General features: G+C 46.6%; 1 protein-coding gene and 1 long non-coding RNA gene across 10 annotated transcripts in view; one reads left to right on the forward strand and one right to left on the reverse strand.

Moving 5' to 3' along the window:
- Positions 1-16,930, reverse strand: part of FGD3 (FYVE, RhoGEF and PH domain containing 3) — a 101,229-nt gene extending 84,299 nt beyond the window's left edge. For 4 of the 9 annotated variants that reach the window (XM_085236047.1, XM_085236044.1, XM_085236040.1 and 1 more), the window contains exon 1: positions 16,711-16,930. In XM_085236047.1, the coding sequence (XP_085092173.1) occupies positions 16,711-16,930 (220 nt within the window). Of the gene's footprint in view, positions 1-3,147; positions 3,306-9,620; positions 9,643-13,162; positions 13,439-16,064; positions 16,402-16,710 lie in introns of those variants that run through there. The other 5 variants (XM_085236043.1, XM_085236041.1, XM_085236046.1 and 2 more) reach the window with 5 other exon arrangements.
- On the forward strand, positions 15,338-17,135 carry LOC146543406 (uncharacterized). Its single transcript, XR_014886424.1, has 2 exons — positions 15,338-15,671; positions 16,841-17,135. It is a non-coding gene; the product is annotated as an uncharacterized LOC146543406 (long non-coding RNA).
- The last annotated feature ends 407 nt before the right edge of the window (positions 17,136-17,542 follow it).

The following is a 17,542-nucleotide window of genomic DNA, read 5'->3' on the forward strand; positions in this document are numbered from 1 at the left end:
CTCAGAGATGCAAATAATACAAGTACAAAGCTCTCCTGGGTGCAAGAGTTGACTACGAGAATAGCCGTAAGACTCCCAGAACACACAAAGGTACTTCACTGCCTGACCTAGGGGAAGTTCAGGAAACTCCAGGTACCTACAGCTTAGTCAGAAACCTACTGAAAAGCTTTCACCTTTCAGGGGTAAGGCTAACGTAACCTCACATGTTATTTAAAACAAAAACATCTGATGTACAAATAAGTGTGAAAGTGTTCTTTTCCTGAACCTGTAAGGTGCTGCGTGTCTCCAACAGTGACGAGAAAAAATTCTCAAATTACTTTTCTTTTTTTAAATGTAATCTGAGATCTGTAAGTAACTACCTGAGGCTGGAATTGAAGCTTTAAAGGAAAAGTCGCCTTCAGTGATATGTCAAAGCTGTTTTCCCTCATGGGGCTTGGAGGGGGAAGAAGAATACAAATGCCTCAATCAAGGCCAATGAGTGTGCTGCAATACTCTAAAGAAAAGAGCAAATACTTTCTCAAAGCAAAACTTCCTTCTCTTGTTGTGAATTTTCAGCACATTTCGGTCTCTCTTCTCTAAACCAGCGCTGACCTTTGACATCAGGATTAACAAACGTACATCTCCTTTCTCATGGTGGAGGGAAGTATGGGTAAGAGAGCAAGAAAGAGTAGAGAGACTGTAACAAACTGCTAAGGAAGCTAAAGGGAAAAACCAAACAAAACACAATAACCATTGCCAGGATCACTGCCAAAAGATTAACTCCTCTCACAGCATTAAAGCTTCGACTCTACAAGCATCTTCATCCCTCCTGCCCCAACACGGATGCTTTACTTTACATCAATTTTGATATACATTATTACACAACTGGTAAGCCTGATAAGCAAACCATGGGGCAGACACCTTTGGGAAACATCCCATTTTCTAGGAACTCGAAGAGTATAAATGAAGTTACAAAGTACAGAAATCAGGTGTATTTTCAGGCAGCCTTTCCAACAACCTCATTACCTGTTGTGGGAACCCCTGGCTGCCAAGAGCACTGCAGCTGTTGCATGATTCCGGGCCATTGCAATGTCTGCTCACCAGGGAGCAAACAAGCTTGTTCACCAAGCACTGCAGAAGTGAGCCTCAGATAAATTCAAAGATAAATCAGAGGCTAGCTGGATGAGCATTGACAAAGCCCATCTTGCACGAGAGCCTCTGGCTGGCCGTATCACTGTGCGGACTGCAATTTGTCCCCAAGCACAGCCAGAGTTTCACCTCTCTATCCCATGCCTTCATCCATACAAAAAAAAATCAGCTTCTCTGCAACCCCAGGGGAACATCTTTCGGTCTTCCCCCAAACCTGGGGCAGAGGGAAATCAATAACTGCTGCACGTTAAGCGAAGTCCAGGCTCTGTGTGAAAAGGGAAGGAAGCAAGCATCTCACCAGATGCCTGATGGGCAGCCGCCACTGGAAGAATGTTTGTGGGCACTGCTCCCTCAGCACCCCAAGGCACAGCACTCACCTGAGAGTGGACCCACCTGGTTGCAAGGGAGACCGCTTGTTTCAAACCTTAAGGATTATCCAGAACACAATAAATCCTGTTCTTCAGGCAAAGAGCTGTCTTATCAGTAGCAAGTGGTCCCAACCCAAACTTTTGGGTAGCCTTAAAACTAAGCCCATGTCCAGCAGCGTTTTCCAGGCAGTCCAAATTACCCAATTCTTCTCCTCTTCAGACTCTAAATAAAGTCCTCAACTGCCCCAGTTGAGGTAAATCAGAGACAAAAAGCTTCAACAGAGCAGAGGAAACAAAGCCAATCCTCTTTTCTGACTTTCTCAATAGCTGTCAGAAGTCCAACTGAGCTGACAAAGCCCAAAAAGCATTACCTTAAGGCTCAATTCAAAGGTAGCTGATCCACAGCCAGATTAAGTGCAAGTACTGTATGCTGACATCTAAGGCTTCCGTTGTTTGAATTATACAGTGTAAGCCAGTTCTTAAAACAGGGCAAGTTTCTAGTTCACCCAATTAAATACTGTAAAGAGATAAATGCAAAACTTAATCTGCATAATGGCAGAAAAATCAAGAATCACAGGAGCAGCCCCGAGTCTCTCAGTAACCTCAGTCACCTGTGGCCCAACTGCGAAGGAAAATGTATTTCTTATCCAAAAAAGAACAAAAACTCAGGTATTAATCACTGTACTGCTCCATGTGCATCCCACTCTTGCTCTGAGGTGAAGATAAGCCCTTGCCATTATTCTAGCAGGATAAAAAGCTCCCAGCTCTACTCACATGATAAGAGGAGCCCTCTGCTGCGAGCCGCACGCTGTGTGGTGCCAGCACCAAGTCATGTTACAGCTCAAGGCCCCAGAATGTCTTAATCTAGTGCCAAGTAAAGCCACTTCAATGCGGTGTCTTCATACCCCATTAAGGATTGCAAACCCTATGTTTAGGGGCATGGAAAGAAGCGGAGAGATTTATGAGAATTAGCATGGTTGTATCTACAGTTTCCTACAACACCCACTTTTTCCAGCAGAAGAGATCTGTGGTCTTCTGAGGATTCAACTAAATGCCAGCTTATTCAACAGGAGCAGACGGAACTCCACCAAGCACCAGATCCAGCTCAACAAATCTTCTGACATACATCTTACAGATTCCTTAAATACAAATCTTTCTTGTGTTGCCTTTATTGTTAGTGCCAAGTACACTGTCTGCCAGCACGGTAGTAACTCAGGCTTGCAATGTGAGAAGAGGGAGGGGAGGGAATAAGTAGAAAGGAAAAAAAAAAGACCGAAAAAAATCCATTCCTAACAAAACTAGCAATTAGGAGTTTCTTGCAACACACCAGCAGAGCATTGGTGATCAGCAGCAGCAGTACAGCTAAAAAAGCCATTCTTCTGTTAGACTCAGCTTGCTGCCACGCAATGCCAAGGCAGACTGTGCTACCACGCTGACTCCCTGCAAGATCCCAAGAACTGGTGCAGGGCAGTCCATGCTTTCGTTTCCCACTTTAAATAAGATCATTGCAAAGCTCCTTACTTTGACAGAATCAGCATCTTCCTATTTTTCAGGATCCAGCACCCTACTTCTCCCACAACCCCCCATAAGTACATACACAAGCCCTGAGTTGCTAATCACGTGCCGTGATACATTCAGAAGAATGAGGTACCTCTGAGTGCTGCACTTTCCCCCATCTTCTGTGTGGTTTCGTACAAAACAAAATCTCCCAAGTTCAAAGTCTTTTTAGAGGAACCCACGCTCTTCGTAAGCAGAATCACGAGAGGAGCTTCTGATTTCCACTGCAGTCAACTCTCACCCATCCGACACAGAGGAAAAAAAAACGGTCAGTTTTGTTCCTACATTTATTTTCCAAGAGGAACAGAGGGGTGTAGCACAGTGCAAGAGCATGTCCCTCTCATTTCCTGCTGTTACTGACCAAAGTCCATCATACCACCTAGATGATAAAACCCCTATCAAGCCTGTAATTAGAGAGAGGAAAAGACAGTAAAATAACAACTTAGAATAGCCTGGCTTTTATCTAATGATATTGACATGTTAAAGAAAAAAATTAACTGTTAAGCACCCTGCATGTTAAACAAGATATTATCTCACTATTTGCATCTTCAAAGAATTTTTAAATTTAAGGATTACCCAACATTTGGCAACAAAGGAGGGAAAACTAGCAACACTACTTACAGGATCTCTAACCTTGGCTCCTTGTGCAGCTGCTACAGATCTCTGTGCACACTTATGACCCCAACTTCAGCAAAACAAATAACAATATTCTTGCAAAACCGATGTAACTGCAAGGGAATATACTGAACCTCCATGAACTCACAGAATCTGTATTTCCTGACACCACTTTGGTAAGCATTTTATGCTCTGCTGTACAGGGTCTGCTCAGTACTGACTAAGCTGATAACAACATTAAGAAGATCGTGCTTGTTTTTGAGGTGCCATCCTAAAACCCATGAAGCTAAAGATGACAGTTCAGAAAGTAGAGTGTTTCACAATTCTGAATACTCCTGGCTAGATGAGATGTGACTGTGGCATGCCTTAGCCTACAAACACCATATATCCTCACTTAATAGTGGGTTATCTAATCTGAATTCAGGGGATAACATTTGTTTTCTCATAACAAATCCATCCAATGTTCTGGCAACATGTACACCATGAACTCTATTATAGCTACAACAGATAATGCTATTTTCAAAGGCCTCCTAAAAGCAAGCAAACCAACTAACACAGCAACAGCCCTCCAGCACAACTATGGGCAACAGAGACATAGCCATCCTCCCATGCAGCAGACCCTCAGCTACCCTGGCCACACTTCAGCACACTTTGAGCATTCAGCCCCAAACAGCCAGGCCCCAAGCATCTCCACTTCTCAAAAGAGAGCTTTAAGAGAGCTTCTAAACTTGGAGACGTGCAAAAGGAAGCGGTTGTTCAGATTTAAACACAAGTAGTTATTTTTACATGAGCGGTGTTAGAGCATATGAGGGCAGGAAGAAAGTGAAGGTGTTTGCATTAACGTTCTGGATGAGTTACTGTGCTTCGAAAGGATTCGGAAACAGGTTTGCTGGACGGAGCACGGGTCTGCTGGATTGCACCAAATGTTTAGAGCAGATCTGCCAGTACTGAAGAAACATCCTCGGCTTGGAAGGAAGTCATTATCATGACAGCTCTCAAGAAGGGATGGTGCTGCAATTAAATAAATTAAGAAAAAACTAAGGGATTCATTTCAAATATCAACAAAAACTTGATGATGCACTGAACTTGATTTTAGCCCTTGAATTTGGGCTACGTGGAGCACAGATTTAATGGGTGCACCAGAACAGCAAACAGCAGCGCTGTCCCACTGAGCCCAGCTCCAAGCAGGACACGTACCTCAGTATCCCCACTCCATGTGCTGTGTATTTCAGCCAGGGCACAGCACCAAATGCTGTCATTATCTAACTGCTACAAACGCTTCTAAGTCCCTCGAAAATTCTGCTTGCAGAAATCCACAGCAAAGACTGTGCTCCAAACCCTCCATAAATCAGACTTTATCAAGACTGCCATTAAATAAACGAAAAAATAACAATACAGAAAAATTGCAGACTTCCAGTTTTTGTTGGTTTTTTGCTTAAACAAACTTGCTCAAATCCTGCAATTGTGAGGTCCAGCATGGGGTTCTTAAAAATAGGTTTATCAAGATGGAAAGAGAGAAAAATTCAGACACTGCAGTTTAATCACATCAGCAACACCAGCAAGTTTAAATAAAGAATCTGGATCTACATACCATTCAGAAAGGCCAGCTGGGTGCAGGGAATGGGGACAAATTAATAGGCGGTGTGTCAGCTAAAGGCACAACAGCACTTTTTACAGCACTGAAAACCAAAAAGACAGGACCAAACCAAGAAAACATCATTCTGTATCCAGTTTCTGCACATTTCCAACACAGAAAATCAAACCTGCTGGCTACAGCCTTTAGGAAGAAAAATCTAATCAATTACATCTTTTATTCTTGACATAATAAGCAGCAGAAATTACATTAACTTACTATAAACATTTCCATGAACTGATTATCCAACCGCAGCACCAGCCAGAAACACATAAAGAAGCAGCATTTAAAACAGAACTCTGCATATAAACCCAACAGTAACTTGAACATCACCACCATTTACAGCCAAGACTCCCTTTTCCATTAGTGTTTGTCAGACAGATTCTTTTGCTTTACAGGCATGCGATACGGCTGATCAGCTCTGGTCCTGCCATTAAAAGACATCCAGGAGGAATCGATCCCCATGTAACGTACTGCCTACTCGGGCTCTTCAGACAAGGCTTTACCTTGCTCCATGTTAATCCCTTTACATGTGACCTCCCCTCACTATCTGGCTGCGGAAGCATCGGGGGTAAAAATGTAATATTCCTCCAGGCTGTGTCTTTTAACACCAAAGTTGCTGAAAAGCCAAAAGAAAACCAGAGCACTCAGCATAGTTTGCTGTAAGTGAAGTGACAGTCTTCTGCATTATTATGCCAGAATGAAAAGAAATGATTTGGATTTGAAGGTCTGACGTACATTTTGAGCACGTTTGCACACACTTTTTCCACCACTAGATTTTTCAAATCTAAAGCCATGATGGAAGTTACAGAATCGAGTTACATTTGAACTGCTCCCCTTATATGTTTGTGCTGTTTTTGCAAATCCTAACCAATGCTTAAAAAAAACTCAATAAACTGAAATTATATTCCAAAGAAATATATTTTCAGGCTTTCGGTACAAATGATGCATTCACAGCAATCTTACAACTATGGCACGTGCCATTTAGAAATCCTTAATGCACTTCGGAAGTTAGATCAATACAAAATACCTATTAATGAACTAAATGTCTATTAGATGGAGCTTCATCTCTTTTCCCCACTGCTTGAAGCCACCATCAGTTTTCAGCGCCAGTGCTCCTCAGACAGCCCCTGAGGGATTTCACATATGATGTGCACTTCTATGGAATGGCAGCGATGACCGGCCTCGTTCTTATCGTATCACCACACCCAGGGCTCTGCATGCTACACCCACGGTCTCCATGCTCAGCAGTCTGACTTAACAAATAAGGTTGTTGGTTTTTTTTTTCCATAGCAAGATAGAGGAACTTAAATTCTGGGGAAAAAAAGAAACCAGGCGAAGCAGCAGCACGAAGATGCAGTTAATGAACTGCGTGCAAATGAGCCACTTAAACTGTGAACTTTTGATCTAAACCCTCAAGTTTTAAAAGGCTGCAAGCACCAACGTGCATTTTTGCAATCTGGTCACCAGTTAGATATGCAGATCAACATCATGTTAGCCCATTACTGCAGCAGCTCAGTTTTTATGAATTTTTAAGACATACTGTCAGCCAAGCAGATGCTGCACAAAAAACACATCTTGGAAAGAGATTCCAGCATGAATATCCTGAAGACCTACAGTACTACAGAACCATGTGGGGAGAGGAGAGGTAACAGACCTGGAACAGAAGGAAATGGAAAAAGCACGTGGAAGGTTGACAGTTCTTCTCATCAGCAGCAAACAAGGGTACTCGGCTGTCCTGGAGTGGGACAACGAGGTGAACAGGAAAGCTCAGAAAAATCAACAGGATTTGAGTGTCACCCAATGAAGCTTATGGGGTGAATCAGGAGGTGAAGGCACACAACCTCATGCATCTGGGCAACCCGGAGCGAGCTCTTAGCAGCTGATACCTGGGCCTGGGAGACCTGAGCAACGTATGTGCAAAGGTGGATGCAGCAGAAAACAAAGAGCAAAGCTTAAAACCAGCCTGTGCTGTCATCTTAAAGCATATTTCACCACGTCATTTCCAAATTACAGACATCATCTTTGGCTCCTGGGTTTCCAACCCCCCACTGAACATAAAACAAGACAATAACTTATGGAAGTCCTATTACCATAGTTCACTATTTAACACAGTCGTGCTCCATTTTTGACAGTGGTTTTCTTTGTAACCCAGCTGACGAAGGAGAAAAGGAAGAAAAAGGAGCCATCAAAACAGTACACGCTGTGCTGCAGTTGAAGGTGACTTACCTGCCGGTTTCTTATTTGTGAGAGTCAGTTAGGATTCAAAATGCAGTACTTTGCTGGTGCACACAGCAGCCAGGCTGAACATTCCCCACCTCCTCGTGTTTGTTGCCAAAATACAATGTTTTAAGACTTCATACAAGTAAAAAGTGGAACCACTCAGGTGGTATCTGTTTGCCAAGAACAATCAAACTAACTAACAAATCAAAGCCAAACCAGAAACGAAGGCAACAAGCTCTTCTTATCTTCTACATCCTGCAAACACCAATGGTGGAACCTACTCCCCAAGGATACCATGGCTGTGGCCACTGGCAGAGCACAAACACTGGACAAAAACAAAGACTAACAAAACAGCTCCTTTGGCCTCAAAATTCACTTGTGCAGATTCTTTGTCCTCACAAGAAGATGAACAATTTTTAAAATAACTCTTAGGATTTCCACGGTCTGGAAAACACACATTAAAAAACTGTCTCAGTGTCTTCTCTTTCAAGTGAATAGAAGAGCATCTGTTCTGCATTCCATGTGAAGCAACTCCTCTGACTGCACAATCATCAAAACCAAGCAGCTCTAACTGCGACCAAATACCCAATTCCAGCCATTCCAGGGGTGAGGCAGGCTTTTATTACCAGTTTTTTATTCTAAGGAAAATTTACCCTCCCATGGCTGGTCGCTTGTGAACACTAGCAGCTTCATTAGAAAACCAGGAATGGCTAGACATGTATTTGCAGAAGTTGAAGATACTTTTAAGAAATTAATTTCTGAACTGCATAATAGCAAGGGGTTGTTGTTCCCCCTCAACTTCCGTATTTGGCTCCGCACTTTTACAGCTCAGAAGCTGGCTGTAAGAATTTCAATAGCGATTAATAAAACAGATACAGAAGGGCTCAGCAGGCAGCACTGTTTGTTTCTCCATGGGAAACTTCAACCAAGAGAACGACTCCCGCAGCCAGCGCGAGCGATGCACGCAGGTGGCACACCTGGCTCCAGCAGGAAATTGCAAAGCTGAGATTTTTCTCTAGGCAAATTCATCCACCCCCAACCCTGGGCTTTGCAGATATTCCACAAACAGGAAAAAAGGGGAAAATATTTAAATAGAAAAACCATATACGCTACTTCAATGCAAAGAGTAACAGTTCCAACATGTAGCTATCTGCTGTTATAGCCGGGGGCCAGACCTTTAATCAGTGTCAGTAACTGCAGATCCTGCCACAGCTCCAGGAGTTCTGGGCAGAACCGCGTCAGCCTCCAGCACAAATCTGACTGCAGGGGCACAATCCCACTGCTGTCACATTTAACTGAGAACAATGCACTGCTTGTGCTGGCTTCGTGTTTTCATGCCAGGTAGAGGACAACAGAGCCGGGCTGCAGAGAGGAAGCTATGCTGGTGCTCAGCCATGCTGAAGCACCCTGAGGAACCTGCCTGTCTCTGCAAGTGCAAGAACCGAGCTCACTGCCTTCCTCACTCTTTTCCAGATCGATGCAGGCAGTGCCGGGCACGCTGTGGGACAACAGCAACATCCAGAAAACAAAAGAATAGGAGGCAGAGGTCTGGATGAAATCCACAAATGCGTAATTCCATTTTCACCTTGTTTATTCAGTTCTCTATTCTTCTGCGCACTGGAGCATCTCTCTTTCATTTCTGTGGTGTCCATAGGTTCAATTTCAAACGTACATTCCTCAAAATCTCTTCTTCCTTTTTTCAATGGTTTCTGCATTTCAAAGAACCATTAAGGTTGGAAAAGACCTCTAGGATCATCTAGTCCAACCATTCACCTACCACCAATATTACCCACTGAACCATGAGCAGCATGGATTGATGGCAGCCACCTCATGGGGACACCTACCCTTTCCTTACTCACCTTTTACTTACCTTTTCCTTCTTTTCCACCTCAGCCGTCCCTTTATTCTATTCACTTCAGTTTAACCAACATTTTCATTCACTGTTTTGAAGATGTGGGTGAAATTCCACACTCAAAGCACCTTCAGATACACGCAGGGATGGCAGTAGATGACATCGTATCTCTGCAGAACTTATTGTGGAATACTGCGATGTTTGTGAAGCGACTACCAAAATACGCTGAACAGGTGATTCTTACCAAGCATGGTAAAACCACATCTGGAACCTTCTTCAGGCCTCCTTTCCCCTCTCCTTCCCCATCCCCAGTGTTTGGTACAGTAACTTTCACCCCGTTCCAACCTCAAGGCCCAGAACGATTGCTGAAGTAGCAAGAATCTCATGAATGTAAATATTTGCTCAGGGTTAAGTTACCAAGAGAGAATTTCTGCTCAGAGCCTGCAAGCTCAAAAAGAAAGAATAAAGAGGGGCCAAGAGTTTAGAAAAACTAGTGCCCAGTGTTAAATTCCTTCATTATAGTTAGACACCTGCCTGCTTTTCAGAAGTCTAAAACAAGCCAGAGAAACCTCTGACATCCAAGTGACATTTACATGCCTCCCTACCTTCCAAACAATGCTGGGACTACTTGGCTCTTTGGACTTTTGGAAAGGCTCCAAGTCTCCATACATCTCGCCATGATGGTGTGCAAAGAAGTGCATGCTGCATGCACGCTGTACCTGAGTGCTCGTCCAAAGGATGTAGGTTGGGTTTCCCATAACAGGCTAATGCTGAACCAGAGTCCAAAGTCCCAGTGTTTCAGCCTTACAGATTAATTAAACAGATCAATGAGCACCATAAATAACGGCAGATGTAGCTACACATAGCACAGTGGCTCTGTATACTTCAGCAACTCAAAATGCTTGTCGAGAGAAAAATGGCAAATACCATGAAAAAAAATCACTCAGCAGTTCAGCATAAAGACACTCTGTACTTCCATCTTTATTAACTCAAAGAACTTCTGAGATGTGTTAAATCAGACTCTGAGGAAATTCAAAGAATTTCAGAAGAACTGCACTTCAGAAGAATTACATTTCAAAAGGAGAAGCTTCAGCCTTTAATGTTTAACTTCAGTCACGTCGCTATTTCTGTCCATACTGCAATTCACGAGGACCCAAACCACTGAACAGTCGCTCGCCTCTCGCAGCCGTTTCCTGTGGTCTGCTCCATCCCTCTCTGTTAACGCCTTCAAGATTCTGTCATCCAAGGAAATGCCTTTTCCTACTACTAATAGCAGATTCGAAGACCATGAATCGTACATTATTCCATTCACTGCCTGATGACAGCTTCTTACTCAGCGTCAAGAGCTCGGCCCAGAACTGCAATCAATACTTCTAACACTGAAGTGCACTGTACAAAGCCGCGCAATGTGAAAACTTCGAAATGGCCATTCTCGCTTTTAAGAACTTTGAGCGCTCCAGAAAGTCACCAGCATCTAAAGGAAGTCACAAAGGCTGTCTCAGTGCCTGACAGATTCCTTCCAGACAGAAAAGCTCCTTCCCCAGGCAATCGCTGCACGACACGGCTACAGCGAGGAGCCCAGGAAGGCTGCCAAGCTCCTCGGGGTGCCGGCCACGCTGAGCTCAGGCTTCCCTGCTCCTCCCACCAGTGTGCACTACTTCTCTCAGGCAGTATTAAGTGCAGTCATGCAGAAGGAAAGTTAGACTTGGGCAACTGTTTTATACTGCAGTCGACCACATTATTGGCCAGCATGTCTGACCAAGTAACACAAATGGAAGAAGCAATCGGCTGCCATCATGCAGAGATGCTCCTGAAAGACACCCTGAAGGGGGTTGCAGCATTCCTGGCCCTGAGGCAAGCAGCTCAGCTCTCTGTTAACAGAGCTTCTGGAGGCAATAAGTTTGTGTAACCACCTCTCTGAGCACCCCAAGGAGCATACGGGGAATCCTATGTGAAACAACTGAGATTATGCTGTGCAAACCTTCTCCTCTCCCCAACACTGCTCAGCCAATAAATGAAATAGGGTTGCATTTTGCACAAAGACCAAAATAGCAACAAAAGTCAATGACACTAGAAGAAAAAGCAGGAAGTATTCTGAGTGGTAGTGGTCAGGGACCGCAGAGGCAACGTGCTGTAAATACAGTCATTACTGGGAAGCCAGTTCACAACAGTGCACCCTGGGTGCTTCCCACAGAAGTACACAATGACCACTGCCCATAGGAAGCAGTGGCCATGCCAGGGAGTGAATGGAGAGGAGCATCAGCCCCTGCCTGCATTTAGTGCTGCAGGACAGGACTCCCTGCATGAGCGCTTCTCTGCAGTGGCACAGCCTTCCAGCACCGAGATACAGCACGCAGTATCCTAAGGATACTGGGTACAGATAACGTGCAAAGCCACTGACTGAGGAATAAAACTCAAAGACCCACAAAATTTTAAGACATTGTGAAGAGTAAAATGCAGATATGGTAGCATAGTTATACTAAACCTCTTGGAAGGGAAGGATGGGGAGTGGGGGTAGACAGAATCACAGAATCACAGAACGGCCAGGGTTGGAAGGGACCTCAAGGATCATGAATCTCCAACCCCCCTGCCACATGCAGGGCCACCAACCTCCACATTTAATACCAGACCAGGCTGCCCAGAGCCCCATCCAATCTGGCCTTGAACATCTCCAGGGATGGGGCATCCACAACCTCTCCGGGCAGCCTGTTCCAGTGCCTCACCACTCTCTCTGTAAAGAATTTCCCTGACATCCAACTTAAATCTCCCCTCCCTCAACTTAAAACCATTTCCCCTTGTCCTGCAGTTATCAACACTTTCAAAGAGTTGATTCCCCTCCTGTTTGTAGGCTCCCTTTAAGAAGGAGGGGCAGAACAAGCACTCCCCAGCACACCTCCACAATACTTATACCAACAAAGGCCTTCTCAGGTTTCACTCCTCATAACCCCCAAAGCAGGCAGTGCTTGCCACGACTCCCACCCGATTACCATATGCTTCAGAGAATGCAATGCTGATGTGCAAGCATCTAGCCCCAATTTCATGGCGGATTTTTGCGGTGGAGGTGTGGGGTGCCATGTCTGGCTGAGCCGGGCTCAGTGCCTAGCAGGGGGCTGGGGAGGGGAACAAGGAAGCTGAGTGCTGAGAGCTGGAGCTGGGAGAGCAGCACGGATGGATGGCGGCCACCTCATGGGGACAGCAGCTGAGGAGCTCCACCACCTCCCTCGTCATCTATCCTCTCTCTCCCAGTTGTACTTTAGTTTACTCTATCTCGGGCTATCTCAAATTCTCTCTGTTTCCGCGTCTGAAAAATATATGATGTTAATTTTTCATTTAAAGGGAAGTTCAGGGAATTTGGAATAGGAGAGATATTTTGCAAACGGCACCAACATTCATCATTAGACAATAATCATAAACCAAGGTCTCTGAAGCAAAGCATTCACTTTCACATTAAAATTTGATAACGCCAACAAAAGCAAATGCCACAGTAGTTATTACTACTTTTAATCTACAACATTGTTTATTGCACTCAGGTAAGTTAATATTCACATTGCCAAGAACTTAAAGCTCCAATACAATATCTGCAATCAGTCATGCAAAATAGAAGCATTTATTACTTGCTTTTTATCAACCACCTCTCTTTAATAGTCTTACAATCTTAAAGTTTTTACTATTTTGTAAAAGAAAAATATTTAAATTGTTTACAAAACAGCCTGAGGAAGCAAATGAATCTTATTCATAAGCATTTGAAAAGTATACAGCTGGAGAGAAACAAAGCATTAATCATACCACAGTTACATTCACACTCGTTGTCCTCTTGATTCACATAAGGACTATGCGGGCACACCAACCAAAGGAGGACCACCTGCACCAGCATGACTGCTGTCTGGTGGTCTTCACAAGATTCCTACATCACAAGTAGGTACAAACAATTTGAAGGCAATACATTCATTGCCATCCAGCAGGGTCAGCAGCAGATATGCTTCAGTCAGGAACAAGAGCGTTCATCCATCGAACCAATTCATGCAGAAGGACAGAACCGTTTCCAAGGACAGCCCAAGGACGCTGTTTGGTTTTCATTGAAAACCAGAGGAAAATGCATGAATTTTAGATAGGATTTCAGAAGGCTGCAATCTCCAGATCGCCCCATCCCACACAGCTTGCTTGAGAACAAAGCTTTCCCAAAAACAAACAGCTAAGAACTTAATCGTGGAGCTTGGAGTATAAAAACCTAGGGCTGCACGGAAAACAAACAAACAAAAAGCAGCTACAAAGCCCATCCTGAAAATACTGCAATGCAAACAAGTGAAAAGTTAACACCTTGGATTCTGACCTGTGCTTTTCCTCCTGGTGTCCCAATAACTTGCTCCCAATGCTACTGTCTTAGGACTCTTCCTCCTCTTTGATCACGCTACAGAAGCTCATCCCACATGAGAAGCCACGAGGACCATCACTGCTCTGTTGAATTAATCACTTCCACTGGCTGGAACAGAAAATCCTTTCCTACGTCTCTGACAGATTTCAAGACCAAAAACACTTTCAAGCCTCAACTGCTTTGCACATCATCATCTTCAGTGATGTGGTACAGGGGACACTCACAAGAGCTCTGCAGGTCAGCCTCTCCTGTGGCACTGCCAGACCACACTGGATTTTCCTTAAGGAAAAGGTACCCTACTGCCATCTCCTATCTTTCTTCCCACCTCTGTGGAGGATGATACCCTACCGGGCTTGTATCTACACATCTGTAAAGATGCTGAGCTCCTCTGGAAAGACAGGGTCCTGCATTCATTTCTGGCAAGACATGCAAGGTGCCACACAGAAGGTGTTCTGATTCCAACTTCCTCCAGTCTGGATTGAGCCTGGGCTCAACAAGCAGGACACATCTGATCAAACTCACAAGAGCAAGCAAGCTCTGCATCTACAGACATCACTGACACCAATCACCACACTCCAGCTACTCTAACTTTGAAAACAGAAATAACTCACTCACCAAAGCCAACCACAGTCACCAAAACTACATGTTCGTGCACAGGGTTGGATATTTATAGCACCTATCTACCAATATCTAACTAGAAACCTTTGGCTCCTTCTGTGGCTAATGGAGACAGGCTCCTAACGCAGGTACCCAGACCACCTCCTGCAGGTGTCAGTCTGCGCTGCAGGACCCGTCTGCAAACCCCGCACACTGCAGCTCGCTACCCGAGTTGCTCAGGAGATGCCAGAGGTCAGACTGGATGTCCCTGGAGCCAGGACAGAGGGGTAACATCAGCAGGTCTGCAACTTACTGTCATCTTCCTGGGGTTTTTCCAGCCTTTACCCACCCAAAAAGCACGGCAGAGGAGAAATTCCATTTTTGAAATATTAGGATTTTTTCTTCAAAAGAAGGATTTCCTTTGAACTCAATTTAATTTTAATCACTTATCTCTAGCGTTATTAAGCTAAGGAGAAATACAAACAAAACCAGCTCGCTCATGTCAGCCCATGACATTACAAACACAGCTCTCCTGGTTAGAGTATCATCTGTGTAACTACAGCACCCTCACAAACAGGATGGAAACTAAAATACACACCTTATAACGAGCATAAAAACCACTTTTACCAGTGTGGTGACCAACACATATTCCATCTGCATTGTGCCCACTTCTCCGCGTGGACAACAAACCCAGCTCTGCTCACTAACAATTGCCAATAGTCTCTTTCACTCCTCGGTGCTGCTGCGTTTCAGGCACTGCAAGAAGACGTTTGCCTCCAATTCTTTCCAACTGTAGAGCCATTTTCCTTTGTGTTAAAGTTCCCCCCAGCCTGCACGGGAATGAAGGTAGAGCGTATCCCTTTAACCACTCTTAATATTTGGAATGGAAAATGTGACTTAGGTACTGAGGTTTAAAAAACAGCTACGATGTATGCGGCCAATTCTCTAAACACGAATCTCATAAGGATTTTTAGGGCTTTTTTCCTTTTCTTTTTGCACGAGAACGTAGCGCTCAGGGGAGACAGCCAGCTCAATGCAGCAGCCCATTACGGCTCAGAGCTTTCCAATTTGCAACTAGAAATGGTTTACATTAGAAGCACTAACAGCTCCAAAAGGTATTTAAAAAGGAGAGAGCGGAGCAAAAACTTGGCATTTCGCGACGCCTAAATATGGATCGGCAGGAAATAAATTTGATCTCCTCAGTTAATAATAGCCCTACCCGAAGAAGCGTTTCACAGAACCGGTTTTATGTGGTTTTCGGAGAACTAAAAATACCCGGCCGCAGCTCGGCGGCCGCCGGACAGCGCGGGACGAGCCCCAACAAAGGTGCGGGAGCGAGCGGGGCGGCCCGGCCTGCAGCCGAGCGCTGCGCCACGGCGGGAGGAAGAGCAGAGCGGACCGCAGCGCTCCCACGCCGCGCCGGCCGCCCCGCTCGGCCCCGCGCCCCCCCGCCCCCCTCCCGGGCCGAGCAGAGGGCCCGGCGCCGCCGGGGGAAGGGGGCGGGCGGGCCGCGCTGCCCTCCGGCCGCGCACACCTGGAGCGGGGCCGCCCAGGGGCCGGCCTCCGTCCGCCGAGCCCCCGCGGCCCCCGACCGCCCCCGGCCTCCGCCGAGGAGAAGGCAGCGGGAAACTTCTCCCCGGGGACGCGGGGTCCGGCGGCACGGCCGTGCGGGGCCCGGCCCGGCGGCGCTCCTTACCCGCCCCCTGCCCGCGTCCTTACCCTCCGGCTCCATCTGCTCCCGCAGCCGCGCTCCGGCGCTCCCCGAGCTGCGGCGAGTCGGGCCGGGCGGCGCGCCGGGCTGAGCGGTTACAAAGGCGGCCGCCGGGCGAGGGGGGTGGGTTTCCTCTCCCTCCCACTGCAGCTGCATCGCGCCGTGAGGCGCCGCGAGCGGGACGAGGCGCCCCCGAAGGCGGCGGAGGCGGGAGGGGCTCGCGGCGCCTCGGCTGCGAGCCGCCCGCCCCGGCGCGGCCCGGCCCGGCCCAGGCGGCGAGCGGGACCCGCAGGCGGGGAGGGGCCGGCCGCCCCGCGGCCAGGTGCGGCTCCCGGCCCGGGGGAGGGGAACGCGGCACGGCGCTTCGGGAGCCGCTCTGCGGGCCTCGGGCGGGGGTGCTGGCGCCGAGCCTGACGGCACGCCGAGCCCCGCAGGGGAAAGAAGGGCCCGAGGGGACGGAGCTGCGGGGCGCTCCCCGGACAGAAGGCTGCGGTGCTGACGGGACGGCCGCTGCTGCCCCTCCAGCCGGCTTCTCGGGCGAGCGACCCTCCGTACAGCAGGGAGGGTTTTGTGCGTTTTGCTGGGCAAAGCCTCGCAGTCCTGCGTACAAAAGCAATATGGTACGAAGCTTCCAAAGGCTACAGGCAGCCTCACCAGCTGTTGCCTGCAATGCCAAGTCCTCGCGGTGCAGCTGCTGAGGCACAGGGCGTGTGGCGAGGCCGAGCCGAAGGAGCACATGGCCGCAGACAGTTCCCAACACCACTGTCCTTTCCTTCGCTCGCAGGGTGGAGAGCAAAGAGAAGATGAGCCCTGGTGCTTTGTCCTCTTGAACAGCCCAGCTGCTGCTCTTCTCCCAGAAAACGCCCCACACCATAAGGTCTTTCGGTGCTGCTTGAAAAGCCGGGCCGGGACTGACTCACTGCTCTGTGCCTTGTCAGGGAAAGAATCAGAATGGTTGGAGGAGACAACGAAGGTCATCAGCAGCCATCAACCTATCCCTACCACGCCCACTAATCACATCCCTCAGTGCCACATCTACACATTTCTTGAACAGTTTTGTGATAAAATTCATAAAAATGGATTTGTTTGGACTAATTATTTCAGAATATAACGGCTAGTTCTAGAGTAAGAAGTATGAATAAGGTCTAGCTAAACCAGAGGAAGGAAGTCTGAAAAAGATTTATCAGCAAGGAGCCAACCTGGGTTTCTTGACACTACTTTGATGAATCCCATCTATTACATTCAAGATCCTGCCTCAAAGCACTATTACACATATACAAAAGTAATATGCAACCAGCCATTTCAGAGATTAAACTCTCTGTATTTATTGCTATACAAAATAGTCATAGCTCCCTGAAATTAGTCCTGTCCTTTAGTTCAACAAGACTGATCATCTCTGAAGGACTTTCTCATCAGAGCAGATCCAGCTTACCTGTTATTGTTACAGTTATCAGGCATGGCCCACGTTCAGCAGAAACAGACTTAA

This window comes from Meleagris gallopavo, chromosome 14 (assembly GCF_905368555.1).
Source record: "Meleagris gallopavo chromosome 14, MGAL_WU_HG_1.1, whole genome shotgun sequence".
Taxonomy (NCBI): domain Eukaryota; kingdom Metazoa; phylum Chordata; class Aves; order Galliformes; family Phasianidae; genus Meleagris; species Meleagris gallopavo.